Genomic DNA, 17,479 nt, shown 5'->3' with positions numbered 1-17,479 from the left:
AGGTTCATGCTTCGGTATTTTAATTTTTGTCTGTGTCATTTGTTATTGAGTATCACACAGTTATCTCTATTAATTTTACTGTTTTATATTTTGAGTATCACACTGTTGTGCTGTTAAGCACCGAAGAAAAGGACATAAATATGCGGATTATCCTCGAGGATCCAAAATGGGCACACCGAGTCGTATATATCAGGGGATCAGCCCTCAATGATACTGACCTAGAGAGGTGTAGGTAGGTTTAGTGTTCACAGCCTGCCTTACAATGGATCCATATCATCACAGGTATCCGATATACTCGTTTTGTATGAGGCTACCTCGACATCTCTTCCAAATAAGTCAACGTTTATACATCTCTGGAACCATAGGACTAATTCACGTACCACGTGATATCCGATAAAAGTTTGTGCAGGACTAGTTTCTCCAGTGGTGATGGAACCATATTCTTTGTAATATTCCCGCTGAAATGACGTAAGTGTGGAATATCATCTTTTGACGTCATTCCATCATCAATAGAAACAATAGTCCCGCACAAACGTTATCGGGTATCACGTGGTACTTGAATTAGTGATATTTGTCCAGTTAAAGAGATAAACAATATATTAATAATATAAATGACGTTAATAAAGCTATCAGTCAGGGTGATAGAAAATACATTTATTCGAATACAGAATTTACGTTCATTCACCCTTATTGTTATTCCATAGACTCAATTGGGCAGTGCAACATGGCATCAAAAAGCATCATTCCCTATAGCTACTTGAGGTGAATTTCAATGAGATTGATTTGAACTTGCATTATAACAACGTGTGGTATAAACAAATTGTTAATCAACAGCTGCAGTGTTCATTAAGTGTCCAGAGTGTTGCATAACACCGCCTATTCTGGAAGAAATACACTTATTTATCCGATGATAATTGTTTATATGTATTCAAAAACATATACCATAAATGTAGTTTTTTTCATGTATAAGTGTATAATTTCATATATAAGTGTATAATTAATGCTCTTCCGTAATATTTTATAGATAATCTATGATTGAAATGTTTTGATTTTCGTTACAAATAGATATAGCTGCCAAGTGATACATTTTACGAGTTCCTGGTAACATATACATAACTATATCGGTATTTTTATTTCATTTTACTTTTAGGATTTCTGGTTAGAAGAAACATATATCAATCATCCAGTTGATCTATTTGTTTCAGATTATGGGAGGCAGATGCATGCTTTTTCCTCTCACAAACAACGTGTGGAAACCGACAACAAACTGTAAATAACCTTGTCAGACGTCATAGCTAGAGTTACTTGGGTTTTTTCAACTACATTATGTATTTTAGTTATGATTTTCCTTATACAGCAGGGTTAGAGTTGATAAGTACTATCAAACATGTCAAAATGTAGTTATCATGCGCTATAACCGAAGGTACGCATATAGCACAAGAAAGAAACGGCATTATCATTATTTTTGTTATTATTTTACTAAAATAAAACTTCTGTTGGAGGAAATGGCTTGTTTAGGGTCCATTATGAATATATGTGCTTCTTCCGTTTAGTAGAAAGGCGACCTTTCACTTTTTTACGTCAAACTTATCAGTTACATAGCTCGTACGACGACATTTTTAGCTATACCAAGTTGTTTTCTGCTGTAAACCTTTCGAAGGTACATTGTTTTTAAACAAAAGCTCAAAAATTAACAAATAGTTACATAACAAAAATCCCAAATTTGTATGCCAATTTCAGAAACAATTTCACACAACCTTTTCTTCTTTTAAACTACAACATATCATAATCAATTATTTGTAAATTAGTATGACGCATAAAATAAAAAAAAGAAAGCATAAAATAAAAAAAAGAAAGAGGATGGGGGGGGGGAGGGAGTTTTGGTATTCACACGTCAGGTTCTGTCCAATCAAACCAAAGTTCGCTTGTCTCAAGTATGATTGTATAATGTGTGGTATAACTTGTAGGATCAATTGATTCTGATGCAGTACTTGGCGGTCAAGGATTTCGCTCGGCACTGTCAACTTTATGTACAGATATACAAAGAGGAAAATAAAATCCACGTGTATAATGAAGGTAATATTTTCATTTTTGAAATTCTAGTACATGTGTAAAACTATTCGCCACTATCATAAGATTTTCTTTTGTTACTATTTTATTCGTTTGTATGCATTAACAATGCCTGTCGTGTTCATTCTGATATACGTATACGCTTTGGACTTCGTCCCACTACAAACGTAGTTCAACGAATTCAAAGTAATTCCGATAGATCATAACGGGCGCGTATTTATTTATTTATTGATTTTTTTGCATAAATGATCTACATCCTTTGTGAAGCAAATGCATAAGGCAAATAATTTATATAATGACAAATACTGATATATGATAACAATTTCCATCAATGGGTATTAATGTTTGTGTATGATGGCTTAATCAGAAAGGTAATATCTATTTATAGACTCCGTGATCTGTGGTGAGGAAATGAAGTTCGCCATTTTAGCAAACAACTGTCTCCATCCTGGGCTGTCAACATTAATTATCCTGCTGGTAAATTCCACAACTGCCGAGTAAGATTAATTAATATTTCCTGTGTTTGTTTACGTCATTCCAAGTATTAATCAACTATCAGTGATTAATACTGCTATATTTACGTCATTCTTTATCCTTAATCAATCGGAAAACCTCGCCCAACCACTACTGCGATGAAAATATGAAAATGATTTGTTTTTCATGATACGCCGAGCGGTGGCCAAAATATTATAACTGCTCGAGCTTATTTTCGGGTACGGGAAATTCAGTCGACTGCTTTATCCAAAGGCCGAATAAAAATAACCGTATTGGAATTCGGCAAACTGCTGCGCGAGCTTTATATCTGTATTGTACTGCATTGTTAAAATACAACCTAATATAGTTAACACAATTGCATGAACACGTATTATAAGGAGAAATAAATTACATGTACTTTATGTTGTCTTGTGAAAGATAAAATTTCATAATACTTTAGATACCAATTCTAAAAGAAAATATCATGACGGCTAGAATATGAAATGATTTTGTAAAAGATCAGTTATGCAAAAATAATGTTCTTCGGGTGTTATTATTAATAAACCAAAGAAAAATGTCATGTATCGTATTGTATTGCATTAACCTTTATATTTGCATACTATTATAGACTTAGGCAAAGTATTTTATGAATGGGATGGGATTACAGAGGGGGACATGTGGTGAGGGTGGGGACGTAGAGAGGAGGTTTAAACTTTAAAACATCAACAGTTATTTTTCAGAGGTAAGATTAAACTATTTATTAGTCATAAAACTGGACCTTATTTTTTGCAAAGTTTTGTTTCAGTCCTTTGAGGATATTTGTATTTTAAACAAATATAACATTCTGGTCTATCAGAGATACTCCCCTTTGTTTCATTTTGTCATTGGGTACGGGAATTAACTTTCATAGATCGTAATGCAAACGTAAGTGCATAGTACATTCGGTACAGGGGAATGGTTTGGCATTTCTAGAGGGGGACAAACCGGTACAAATCAGTTGCTGCTCGTATGACCTACTAATTAATACAAACTATGTCCACCTAGAGCTGTTACCACTGGAATGGACCCCTTGCTACAACTGTATAGTAGGCAGTCCAGGCATTCCCTGTATAACATACAACTAAACCAAAGTCACGTGTTCCGGCAATACAGAGGCTGGAGCTTCACCCTTGCCTCAGCTGATGCCCATAAAAGGTAAAACGAAGACGTGCTAATACTTTCTATTTATTTAGCATTTAAAATCCTTTATCCTTGCAATTGTCGCTTATAGATACAATTTAAAAAGAGGAAAAAAACTATTATAATCTCTATATCATTCATTTCTATTTGAGGCTGGGGTAATGCAAAATCCCTTTTTATTGACATACAACCATGCATACAGTCCAGGAGATACAGGTCATAAATTCCAACATATCCATCTTAGAAGGCGCATGCTAGTCAACACTCTCCTGGTTTATAGCATCTTTGATATTCCAAGGGTTACTATCACTCTCGTCATATCCCCTCCCCTAGAAGATTTCATAGCAAAAATGAAGGCTTTTGTGCAATATCAGAGATAAATAAGATAGCTAGGTTCTTTGATGTACATCAAAAGATTGAATAAATAGACTTAAATGTGTGGCTTTGGAGTTGGGCGCCGCTAACTCTGTAATGTTAAAAAAAATTCTAGATCTCTGCAGACCTGTGATTGGTCAGGTTTTTTCTTCTTCTGAGCTGCTTTAAGTTATGCTTCGAACATTCCAGCGGCGGACATAACGATAGTGATAGTAACTCTTTGAGTATTGAGGATGAGTTTAAAGATTATTAATATATATTCTACAAACAAGACAGAATATAATATTATACAATAGTTGGTTTTATCTGACATTATAGTTCTGAAATGTGTATATATTAAATCCCTTTAAGCATTTAATTAACGAACAATATTGACAATTGTGCATTCATATATTTTATTTTAAATTCTAAGAAATTAGTTGTGTTTGAGCTCCTTTGAAAATAAAGTGATTTTTAGTAGTTCGATTGCAACATATGAGTGTACTGCCTAGCCAAATGAGCATTCTGAGGACTATTTTATAGACCAGCTATTCTGGTATATCTACTATGAAATACATTGTAAAATACTTGTGGTAAACATTGAAAAATACTTGTGGTAAACATTGTAAAATACTTGTGGTAAACATTGTACAATACTTGTGGTAAACATTGTAAAATAATTGTGGTAAACATTGTAATATACTTGTGGTAAACATTGTAAAATACTTGCATTTCACTGCTTACAGTAACACATTATGCATGTATAGCAGACAAAAAATGGTTCGTAGGACTGGACATTTTGCTTTAATGAAATAATCATGTAAATGATGACTAAGGTATAAGATTGGAATGTTCTACTTATACAGGTATGGTGTGTGTTTGTTAGCGGTGCAGGATACAACAACTTCCCGGATAATCCTGAACCCGGGCCCAGACTACAAACTGCGAGATCATCACACTTTGTTTTATATCTCTGATGTCCCGGACAAGTATATGGCAGCTGGGTTGATTTCTTATAGAGAGGGAGCTAGTCTCGGTATGGTTGATTCCTTATAGAGAGAGAGCTAGTCTCGGTATGTTTGATTTCCTATAGAGAGGGAGCTAGTCTCGGTATGGTTGATTTCTTATAGAGAGGGAGCTAGTCTCGGTATGGTTGATTTCTTATAGAGAGAGAGCTAGTCTCGGTATGGTTGATTTCCTATAGAGAGGGAGCTAGTCTCGGTATGGTTGATTTCTTATAGAGAGGGAGCTAGTCTCGGTATGGTTGATTTCTTATAGAGAGGGAGCTAGTCTCGGTATGGTTGATTTCCTATAGAGAGGGAGCTAGTCTCGGTATGGTTGATTTCCTATAGAGAGGGAGCTAGTCTCGGTATGGTTGATTTCTTATAGAGAGGGAGCTAGTCTCGGTATGGTTGATTTCTTATAGAGAGAGAGCTAGTCTCGGTATGGTTGATTTCCTATAGAGAGGGAACTAGTCTCGGTATGGTTGATTTCCTATAGAGAGGGAGCTAGTCTCGGTATGGTTGATTTCTTATAGAGAGGGAGCTAGTCTCGGTATGGTTGATTTCCTATAGAGAGGGAGCTAGTCTCGGTATGGTTGATTTCCTATAGAGAGGGAGCTAGTCTCGGTATGGTTGATTTCTTATAGAGAGGGAGCTAGTCTCGGTATGGTTGATTTTTCCTATAGAGAGGGAGCTAGTCTCGGTATGGTTGATTTCCTATAGAGAGGGAGCTAGTCTCGGTATGGTTGATTTCCTATAGAGAGGGAACTAGTCTCGGTATGGTTGATTTCTTATAGAGAGGGAGCTAGTCTCGGTATGTTTGATTTCCTATAGAGAGGGAGCTAGTCTCAGTATGGTTGATTTCCTATAGAGAGGGAACTAGTCTCGGTATGGTTGATTTCCTATAGAGAGGGAACTAGTCTCGGTATGGTTGATTTCCTATAGAGAGGGAGCTAGTCTCGGTATGGTTGATTTCCTATAGAGAGGGAGCTAGTCTCGGTATGTTTGATTTCCTATAGAGAGGGAGCTAGTCTCGGTATGTTTGATTTCCTATAGAGAGGGAGCTAGTCTCGGTATGTTTGATTTCCTATAGAGAGGGAGCTAGTCTCGGTATGTTGGTGTAAACATTGTAGTGACGTTGCACAAGTTATCGCAATTGTGGGTCCACGTATTTTTAACACAAAAAAATATAAAACAAAAAAACAAACAGACAAGTAAATAATAATAATAAATTAAAAAAAACTCTCATACGTTGCAATTGGTCACAATACTGGTTTATTACATGTCGGCTGAGGTTGTATTACATGGCTAACCATGCACTACAACCTTCTGACGTCACTGCTTCAACATAATTACTAAATTTCAGCAAAATGTTTTATGTGTTATTTTCAGAAACTATGGTGTTTTACTAAAAAGAACACAATTAACGGGATTCGTGTTAAGATATTATGCAATTTCCATGTATGAGGAATTGACTTGAAGTTGTCAGGGTGACATAATTGTATATTTGTTATAAAATGCTGATAGATGAGAGAAAAATACGCTTTCATATGTGGATATGAAGGTTAGGAATATTCTATCCTCGTTTTATGACCCTTGGGTAGAATATCCCTATTCTTCATATCCACTTATGAAAGAGTCCTATAATATGGATCATTACGAAGTAAGATATATACTGCATGACTTGTGCATTTGTTGTAAAAATATTAGATTACACTGCGGACGATAACAACAACATACCGCTTGAGAAGACTGAGGTAAGGGTGCGGGAAATCCGGAGACGTGAACTCGGAAGCTTGGATCCCGGAAATACTGGAGCTAGGATTGTTTCTTCTCCCTGGGAAGATCAGGGGTATGACCATCAATCTGAACCCGGGGATGGCGGGTTGTCAGGGTAAGTCAGTATGATACTATCGTCTGCGGATCGTTTATATCCTTGCTTGTACCAGCAGCTTTCCTTATTGATTTAGGTAAACATTAAAATAACTTTATTTCAAAGCAGATTTTTTTTACATTCCTGTAATGTCTTTATAAATGTTTTAGACATATGTGCTGTCATATTGATAAATGACCTTCGTTCTCGACCTTTAAAATACTTCCATTGTATTTATGAGCTTTGTTATATATATGTTTGGGTACGGTAACATACTGTTTGCTGATCAAAATATAAAAAAGAAATGTAAATTGAAGTACATGTTTCTTATTTTAATCAAAGGGTGATAATGGGCACTCCTCCTCGCTCTTCACGTGATGACCCATCCCCCATACAGTGTCACGTGACCAGACTTAGGCGTTCACAGTGTTGCCTAACGTGGAATCAGGTAAGTACCGAGGCCACTGACATCGAAAATAGCACATTCGGTCTAAAACAATAGTCGTGATCAACATCGTTGTATTGTGTTTGGTTTGAATATATATTTGAGGTGAACATTCTATGCTAGATAAAAAGTTATCGACCCTTTTACCTAGATTCACTTGTAAAAGATGGTATTTTATAGGGAATCAAAATAGAACATTTCAAGGAACACTTCAAGTCTTCAGAACATTGAAATGTAGCCCTGATACAAATGAGTCCAACATGAAGGTTTTCTCGCGCATAGTGAGATAGTGTTTAGATAGTATATCCGTGCAGTTATATATTCTATTATATAAAATATGTATAAAGAGACCCAACACAAATATACCGCAGCCTCCCCTAGCACACCGCATACAAGGGAGGCGTCCCTGAACGATCTGACTCTTTATAAGACATTAAACCCTACCAACCAACCAGCCGACAGTGCTTTGTCCTAATGTTCGATACATTTTCAATGGCAACATGAATTGCTACAATGCTATGTCTGTGACCTATCAATAAATACCAACACAAAACTTTATTTTAAAGCACAAAGAACACTGTACCCTACCTGAAAGCAATATAGTGTCAGGTAAACAGCTAGCAAAATTAACAACGTCATCATGTCCAAATAAAGTAAGTTTTTTAAAGGGACATGAACCTAAATAAACCATGTATATTTGAGTAAAATACATATTTACGACGTGTCAGATACCTTACTAAGTAATATATATCAGTTATTGTGCAAATGTGTCGAATAAAATAATTATAATGGAAATTCCATCTTTCTGCATTTTGAACCGGCCTGGTCGAATTTTGTAACGATAGTATAGTAGTGTTGAATTTTAGTGACCTCCCACAATGCACTGCACATATTTAAACAAAATGGTGGGTCAAAAACGTGGGTGAAGCGAACACAAACGAATTCTGATAGAAAACAGTGTAAGTCAAGAGTCAGTAACGTGCGCGATTGGGAAAGTAGGTAAATATAAATGGATCGCTGAAATGCGAGAGACGGGAGCAACTCCCCACTTTATACTTGCGTGATGTACATATATGCAATAAGTCCTCCCTTCACGGTGCCCTGTCGAATGAAAAGTCTCGTTTGACGTTTGACTTATCATTGTTACGCTATAAATACAACAATTTTATAACATATGGCTTAAACTTTAATTTTCAACCATCGTCAATTAGAAAATAATCTTATAATGCGGAAAACTAATATTCCTTGTCATGTCAGTTTGTTGTTCAGCATTACCTCGCTTTCGACCAGCTTTCGTTTTATGTTCCCAATATAGAATATGACGGTCTATTTTTATCATTTTTGAGGTAGGAATTCCCCGCGTTTTTCTGTCGTTTTATATAACCAAACATTGTAATAAAATATGCAATGAACATTTGAAAACCATATCTAAGCATACAGAACAAATTATTTCAGTTATTTGAATTTATTCATGTCCCTTTAAATACAAATTGATAGAACAACCACAAGGCAAATTCATAGAACTCATGACAAAAACCATAGAACAACCACCAGGAAAATACCATAGAACAACCACCAGGAAAATTCATTGAACTCATGGCAAATACCATAGAACAGCCATCAGCATCATATCCACTACATAGAACAGCCGTCACCAGCAGCATGTCCACTTCATGGAACAGACACCAGACAACGTCAACATATCCAATACCAAACTCAAATAACATATATAATTTGTATATCATGTTTATAACGAAATTATTTCGTTCATCCCCAGAGGTTTATTGTAAACGTGTTTTACTTTTATAGTTTCAAAACACGTCATCATATTCAATATATCAACATATCAACGTTACAAACTTCCATAATTGATTTGCATTGCATAACTGCGTTATACCCTACGTATTACGTTTGCATGACTATTAATATATATATTTTGCCAATAAATAAATTGCATTGTATGTTGCAGGCTTGTGATCACTTTCCAGGCAAAAACACGCGTCATGAGCGTATTGGACATCAAATGATTATACTAGCAGTTGATGAAGAGGGTGCGGGTATAACCAACTTCATAATCCCTCTACGGTCATACAATATTGAGAGCAGTCAGCTGCGACCAATTGTGGTACTTCTGAGAAAACGGTAAGTAAACCTGGCAAACCAAGACTGGTGTAAATGTTCTGTATAACTATATGGTATCTAACTGTCAACCATGTCTATAAAGAACACAAATGGACAGAATCAAATAACAACCAATCGTCTTTGTATGTAGCTCAAAATAAGATGAGATTGGTAATCTGAGCCCCAAAATGTTATTAAGCAGATCCGTCGCCATCTGCGGACGTGTGAGTGATGATCAAGTTATATTTTTTGTTACAGGCCTGGTTACGTGTTTCTAGAGACAATAGCGCATTTCCCAGATGTATTCTGGATGGAAGGAAGTATTACCAGGTTTGATTCAGTGTCCGTATAATACTAACATGTTTCATTTAGGTATTTTTGATTAAATTTCATTATTTCGAACCAAAGGAATGCTTTTATTTCAATATTTGACAGTTGTCTGCTTCCTTTTTTCTTCTTCCTTTAGAAGGTTTGGTTAATATAATCTAACAATAGCGTGGGTATGTCCATTGATTTTCCAAGAGATTTAATACGTAACGCCATTTTCAGATTTTGTTCTTCATATAAATGATATGAGTATGAAGAAAATGAATCGATCAAACAGAATTTAATATGAAAACATATAGAAAATTTAATTATATCATCATTATGTTTCGATTGTGCCTATTATATCTTTGCTCATTCTACTGTGGTATTGCCAACTAGAAGAATTATAAAATACATTATACTTATGAAGTTTGAGTGTCTTGTTCTGAACCATTGCTACGGTCATGATGTTAATATATATACAGCTATATGTTTTAAATTATTGACATCTTAATTTATTCAGCAGCCTTGTTTGATATATCAAACCTTGCTTGCAGTGTTGATGACCTAACCAAGGCAGGTATTAATGAAGCTACACACTTAATAGTGGCAAGCCAGCCCTCGGACTCGGACACAGTGTTTGCTGTACGAACAATCCAGAAGTCAGAAACACATCTAAAGTATCTCTTTATTATTGACCAGAGGCCAGAAAGTAACAAAAAAGAAACAAACCAAACAACACACCATAAAACTCATTAGAATTTGTATCAGGATTTTATTTTAAGGGTGTTAATATTGCTTTATTGAAGTTTGAAAAGAAAAATGATCAATCGATTTGCAATGGGAAAAATGAAAATGTTATCTATTGAACCGTGTTCGAATCATCGTGATTAAATTTGATTTGGTAAGTCGAAAACGAGACATAATAAAACATTGGACTATTCCGATGTGTTAGTGGAAATGTATCCTTCATAGTATAGATTACAGTATTCAACAAGAATCCGTTTTGTCTTGCAGCCGTTTCCCGCACGTCCATGTTGTATTTGAATTAACTCAAGCTTCTAACCTACGATTCACCTATTCTAATGTGCCTGACGGAAAAGATCTGGCAATGAGCAAACTGGAAAGGGTAAACACTTTGACCATTAATGTATTGTGTATTCAATATAGCTTATATCACTTTTGGACGAAATAAAAAAAGAGAAAATTGTCTTGATTAAAAAGATTATTGTTACAAATTATTTTGCGGATATTTTTGTAGATGCTGAAGGAAAAGATGAGTTCGACATTACCACATCTGTTCCGACAGGACTTTGCTGCTGGGAATGTGTTCAGTATCTCTATGCTGGATACCCTACTCTATCAGGTATATGGATAGATAGCATTACACAAAAGAATTATTACCTAAACAATTCTTAAACTATGGATAACATAATCTTTACGTATAATACAGGTAAAGATGCGTTTAGGAACATGATATAGTAAAACTTTTAATTAATGAGTATTGGTTTGTTTTGATAAGTTTAACATCCCATTATGGAAATACCATTTTAGAGAGAGATGTAAGTGTATTTAAAATTAGAATAATTAAATATGGAGCATGGTGTGAGAGCCCTTCAGCGAAAGGGAAATATATTGTTATATACATGTTTTATTGAGAAAAAAACGAATTGTTTTTTCTGTTCCCATCGTAACATACACGTATACCTAGAGCGAAGTGTGGAATATTAATATTAGTACATGTATATACAGTAAAATACGTCTATAGCAAAATACGTTTGGAGGTCCCTAGAGATTCGCTATAACCGTATATTTTACTATAAATGCTGATCGATGACGCATAAAAATATATCAAATGCCATTTTTGTCCCTTGTCTCTTTTGTAGACATTTGTTAGACCTTCCATGCTCACCTTGATACGACTGTTAGTTGGCATTGAGGCTAACAACAACGATGGTTATCTCTCAAGTGTAAGTAAGGAGCAAATGCCTTTGTCCCAACACAGTTGATATGTTAAATGCATTAATTTGTGACATCACACATTGTAAGAAATTATTTCCTCTCAGCTGATTCAAATGTGTGTATGTAATTCATTAAATTATTTATGTCCAAATTCAAATGATGAAACAAATATGTTTCCTTTCGGGCCAATTTGTAAACTTTGTTCGTAATTCGTATTTGTTATCTAAACACAAAACCTTGACAGTCAAAGCCGTTGACATCTTACAAGCAGTATACTATTTCACCATTAAGTGTTTAATGAGAAAATAAAGCAAAATCTTAAAAATTCACAAGCCAAGGCTGCTTCTAAATTTTCTTTTTCATATTATTATTTTTTTCTTTGTTTTATACTTACTCAATAGATACCTAAAGTGAAAGGATTATTTGTTCAAAAGATAAATTCTATCTATATAATTATGGACGACCAAATGTAGCATTACGTTTAATTATACAGCAATGAACCGCGTAAATAATGATAAAACATTGATAAGGCGAGAAACCATTACACAAATGTATGACTGAATACATCTCAATATTTTGTTTTCTTTCGTTGTAGATCTCTGTCGATGGAATGGGATATACAACTTACGGAGAACTGTATAATGGCCTTGCGTCCATATCTGGAAGTATTCCTATTGGCCTTTATAAGACGAGGATAGCTGAGGTAATCCTAATTGGCACGATTTCATTTCTAATCCCAAATTTATTTCAAAGGCTTTCTGATGACTTTATATCGCAAAATATGTTTCATATCTATAAAATCCGATATTCCATAGAATAGCACATCTTTGCTGTTTTTTTTTAAAATAAATAATCTTTCAAGAAGAAAAAAAGGTTTTCCTCGCCGCAGTTTGGTTAGGTTTTCGTTTTCTTATTATTTTCTGCAGAAAGACGATTTAACAGAGCATTTACATGAATTCAGAAGCAGTTCAAAGATGACTGGCCATATCAAAAGTAGACACAAAATATCGGACATAGATACGGATACATGCAGTAAGTAATCGTAAAGCTTAGCAAGCTATTTAGTTTTTGTTTAATTTTATTTTACATCCTGTTGGTTTTGAAGGTCATTGTTGAAGGTTTTTGCCCCCACTAAAACCCGCACAACCCATCGAATATAGATTTTATTTTATTTCGTTGAGATAAAAAGTCTTGTTAATTTTATCTTTCTACCTCTCTGGGTAAACTTACAAAGATACCGAGCAGCACACACACCTTACTCTGTCATACATAACTGTCGATTAATTTCACCGTGCGAAAGAGGATTTCGATTATCAGTAATATTATATTTTATTGGATATTTTTTTTATCTTTTTATATCAAGATAACCTGTGAAATCCATTAATTTATTTGAGAATATTTATCTGTGTATTTTTTTTAAATATATTTAAATTTTACTTATGGTGTAACTTGGTATTCGCCTGATGTCTAATGCCTTCACACATGTAATGGTTTTGCATGTCACAAGTATTGAATGCCATATAACGACTTAATGTAAACAATGGCAAGACGTCAGGATTCTAGACATTGTGATTAAATTCCAGCCTTCGCTATTTTTTGCGACAAATGTTGACGTTGAATTATTAAACCATCTGTTTGTTGTTATTCTGTAATAAGGAGAGTTCCTTAAAGGATGTGTGGTCATTCCAAAACTCGACAAGGTTTTCATTTAGTTTCATAACAAATGAAAAATTGTTATATATAAGAATACGTTTTATTACGTGTTTTAGCCACTGGATGGAACCGTAATGGATGTTCGTCGTTCGTTATATTGAATCCAACCCCAGACATCAAACTTACTACCGGCGACATTGCGTAAGTATGCAACGTAAGACCTACTGTCATAAACATATATATATATATATACATGAACTTTCAGAAAGAAAAAAAAACCTTGTAATTATGAAGTTCGGATACAACCTTCACAGGTACATGTGTTTCTCACAATATGATATAGATATCAAACAAGGATAGGGAAGGGAGAAAATGGATGAGGAAGTCGCTTATGTCAAAGAAATAATACTTAAATAAATTATGAACAGTCAATACTTCATACAAAATGATGAAGTTCCGTACACAAAACAAAATTAAAAAGTATTTTGAAACTGCGGTTAAATAGAAGATATATTTAGAATATAATTAATTTTTCTTTGGTTTTTTTTGCCTATTCAGTTTTTGCATTCCACGATGAAAAAAATCCGCGATTCCGGCGTTATCGTGACGTCACAATAGAAACATTTACGTCGCGTATTGAGTTTGCAAAAATAATCCCTTGGAAAAAATCAATCGAATCGAACGTGTATACGTATTTCACTTTATAAAGTAGCCTGGAAAATTAATTATAAGCATTGAAGTCACAATTTTTTTTAATTTCATCGGGGTATGAAATAAATTTTGTTTGCAAACTTTAGTGAGATTCACACAGTTTGCAAACACAATTTCTTTCATACCCCGATGAAATTATAAAATAGTGAGCCTGGAAAATTAATTATAAGCATTGAAGTCACAATTTTTTTTAATTTCATCGGGGTATGAAATAAATTTTGTTTGCAAACTTTAGTGAGATTCACACAGTTTGCAAACACAATTTCTTTCATACCCCGATGAAATTATAAAATAGTGACTTCAATGCTTAAATGTACTAGAATGAGGACATAGTGTGTCCTTCAGTGTATTACCAAACCAATTCCGACATTGTAGCACTCAAGAGGTCGCTTTGGGACTTGTCAGTACGACGGGGTGAACGAACAGCAAATTTCGGAAAATATCAAGCAGATAAAAGGTTGAAAAATCGTAGAAATCGGTACCCCATAATTACATCGTCATTTAAAGACGGAAAAAAGGATTTGGATAAAGAATTTATTATAAATGAGATTATAGTTGAAAAAGTAGTTAGTATTCCCTAGATAGCAAACATGAACATGCATGGACCTATATTTATATATATATAATTACCTATGAGGAGTAAATAAGCTTTGCATGAGACGGACTAAAGTACAATGTAGCATTCTAATTACGTTTGAAACCAAACTAGTTATCGATTTTATATCAATTTTTTACAACATTTATATCCGTTATAAGCAAAACGTTTGTATCAATGCTAACGTGGATATTTAGAATGTTTTGCCAATTTGATTTTAAAAGTGTTTATATTCTTAGACATTTGGTAACAGTGAAATAAGCTATTTACAGTATTCTGCGGTGACTCTGTGACAATACACCCTTCGTATATTCTAACAATCGATTATTTTATGTTTTTTCGGAATTCAGAAATACTGCCTTGATTATTTATAGATATGTTGTTCGGCCTGGAAATTCCATAGACCATCTCCATACATCTACAGATACTACAGCAACTAGGGATCAGAACAAATGGGCCCATGTCTAAACATCTGTGGCGAAGGAAATCAGCATACGTGGACAGAAAAAGCATAGACATATTGTATGATTGCTTATATATCATTACATTACCCGTCTGACATCTGGTGATTTCGCCAGTGTAATATTTTCACATATGTTACCAGTGTTACATTACCTAGAACGATTTCCATTGGATGTGTCGGGCAGGACATATATTGTGACGTCATGATAGAGATAATAATGTGACGTCAGGAAAATTGCGAGGACTGCGGGACAAAATAGATGCTTCTGTTGGATTTTTGTAGCACATTTTCAAGTTGAAATTCTTTTAAATAAAAATATCTTAAATTTGTGTTAATCTCATATGAGATTTTATGAAACTCGTCTCGCAATATGAATTGAGCACTCATTTAAGGCCCTATGTATATATTTTTATGTATATATGCAGAAAAAAAACTTATCCGTGCCCTAAAATGTGAATTAAGTAAATCCATGAGACTCTACTTCCACATATATAGGCGTTTGAATTAATGTGTAAAATATGTACAAATGTAATAAACATAATAAGCTGCTTCCATGTTGCGCATAGAGTTTTCATTATTTAATTAAAGAACTAACGTCATTGTACCCAAATTGATACTGTACCCAAATTGATACCCTAATTGAAAAAAAAATGCCTAAAACATTTGTGTTGTTAAAGTTTACCTCATTTCTCAGTGGTGATACCAAAGATGCATCATTTATTGATAATTATACTAAGTTTTATGTAACTATTTCTGTTATTTTCTCTGAAAGATAACGTTGAAATTGATAACTCTGTCTGAAACGTGTTAATCCCTAGAAATGTGGCCGTGCGACAATTACTATTTGTACTATAATAGTGTTTTTTTCAAAGCGTAAGCCCCTTAAAGAATTTTTTTCTTAAATAATGAAATTGAAGATATAAACACTTAACAGAAATAGATAAAATATAGTTGCCACACATTATTTTTTTATTTAGTCACGTGCAAATTGCTCTTTGTATAGCGTTATTTCTCCATCTTAATTTTTACTAAAACTGTTACTAGATTCAAGTATTTTGTAACTTGATTGATTCATAATTATGTTTGTAGTTTTTTTACATTGAAATTTTTTACAATCATTAAAAATAATTAATAGTGGTCTTATGACATATACACCACATTGGAACTATATAAGCTTAGGTGAATGCCACAGAAAACTGATTTTAAATCATTGATATATCACACAAGTCATTACGTGGTGTTACGGGGTACCAAATTAGCACAGGTACCGTTGTGAAAACACTTGTACAATTTTTACAGTAAAATGTATAACTGTATTCAGTATAACTTGTTATAATAAACGCAACTACGTCCCCTTTATAAAGTTAAATAAACAAAATCTATATAAATCGATTTTTCTTAATTTTATACATTTTTTCTTGCTGGGTATCAATTTGGGTACACATCATGTGACTACAAATTTCGAGACACGATATTAATCTTTCTAACAATAAAAATAAGCACTGTAATAAGAAAAACAAAGCATCAAAATAAAGTTTGTATGCTCTTTTTGAAAACAAAAAAGAAAAAAAGTGAAGCATACCAAACAACAAATGTCATATAAGAGAAATCTACGTGTATTGGTATCAATTTGGGTACAATGACGTTATCATATAATTTATCTCCAAATTTGAAAAAAAAACCATTTCATACCTAGCTGTTATTTAGTGAATAATTGTTGAATTTCATTTATTGGGTATATCCTTGATACAATAGGTATGATGATTGTTGCGGCAGTTTCTATGGTAAACATTGCTATGGTAACCGTCTTAAACATGTATATATTTCTCCTAATGATGTTTCGGAGCTCCCTATATATTTCCATTAAGTCTCAAAAATAGACACAACATTATTGTATGGTTATTTCGGACGGTGAGGATGATACCTATAGCTGCAAAAAATAAGAAAGCTTCCATTATAATTGAATCAGAGGTGTAATTTTAAACACTTTAAAACTTAACGTCCTGAACACTCTTAAATCGATGGCTTTTGAGGCCAAAAAGGGGGAATGCTCTTAAGTGAAAGAGTCAGTTTTGTATTATGCTGGAACGAAATGTGTAAGTAATTGGGTAAACATTGAAAATTAAATTCGGTATTTCCTTTAATGGGCGTTATAGCTCAGGTCAGTGTGATGGTATGTATTAAGGAAATACAATGCTTTGAAATGATTGATAAGTATCAGATCAGTTTTACTATTTTTTCATCAACAGCCTTTTCGTTGGCTCATCAACAA

General features: G+C 33.9%; 1 protein-coding gene across 2 annotated transcripts; it reads left to right on the top strand.

Moving 5' to 3' along the window:
- The first annotated feature begins 61 nt into the window (after window positions 1-61).
- Window positions 62-15,759, top strand: LOC138329242 (potassium channel subfamily T member 1-like). 2 transcript variants are annotated; one of them, XM_069276077.1, is made up of 18 exons: window positions 62-232; window positions 1,206-1,269; window positions 1,968-2,076; window positions 2,459-2,567; window positions 3,589-3,738; window positions 4,944-5,113; window positions 6,789-6,972; window positions 7,294-7,399; window positions 9,366-9,538; window positions 9,776-9,859; window positions 10,381-10,485; window positions 10,841-10,952; window positions 11,085-11,189; window positions 11,710-11,793; window positions 12,381-12,488; window positions 12,712-12,817; window positions 13,555-13,639; window positions 15,119-15,759. In XM_069276077.1, the coding sequence occupies exons 1-18, from the start codon at window positions 141-143 to the stop codon at window positions 15,210-15,212; spliced, it is 2,040 nt and encodes a 679-aa protein (XP_069132178.1). In that variant the 5' UTR covers window positions 62-140; the 3' UTR covers window positions 15,213-15,759. The 2 variants fall into 2 exon arrangements, with proteins under 2 accessions (XP_069132178.1, XP_069132179.1); XM_069276078.1 differs by having other exon boundaries at window positions 67-232; window positions 9,776-9,847.
- Window positions 15,760-17,479: the final 1,720 nt, after the last annotated feature.

Source organism: Argopecten irradians, chromosome 8 (genome assembly GCF_041381155.1).
Source record: "Argopecten irradians isolate NY chromosome 8, Ai_NY, whole genome shotgun sequence".
Taxonomy (NCBI): Eukaryota; Metazoa; Mollusca; class Bivalvia; order Pectinida; family Pectinidae; genus Argopecten; species Argopecten irradians.
Note: the sequence above shows the minus strand (reverse complement) of the source record. Positions and strands in the feature narration are given on the sequence as shown.

Bases quoted from the DNA above. Each gene is read 5' to 3' on its own strand.
- LOC138329242 (XM_069276077.1), top strand. From the start codon at position 141: ATGCGGATTATCCTCGAGGATCCAAAATGGGCACACCGAGTCGTATAT. The intron at 233-1,205 runs GTAGGTTTAGTG...TATTTGTTTCAG, and splicing joins ACTGACCTAGAGAGGTGTAG to ATTATGGGAGGCAGATGCAT. The intron at 10,486-10,840 runs GTCAGAAACACA...TTTGTCTTGCAG, and splicing joins GCTGTACGAACAATCCAGAA to CCGTTTCCCGCACGTCCATG.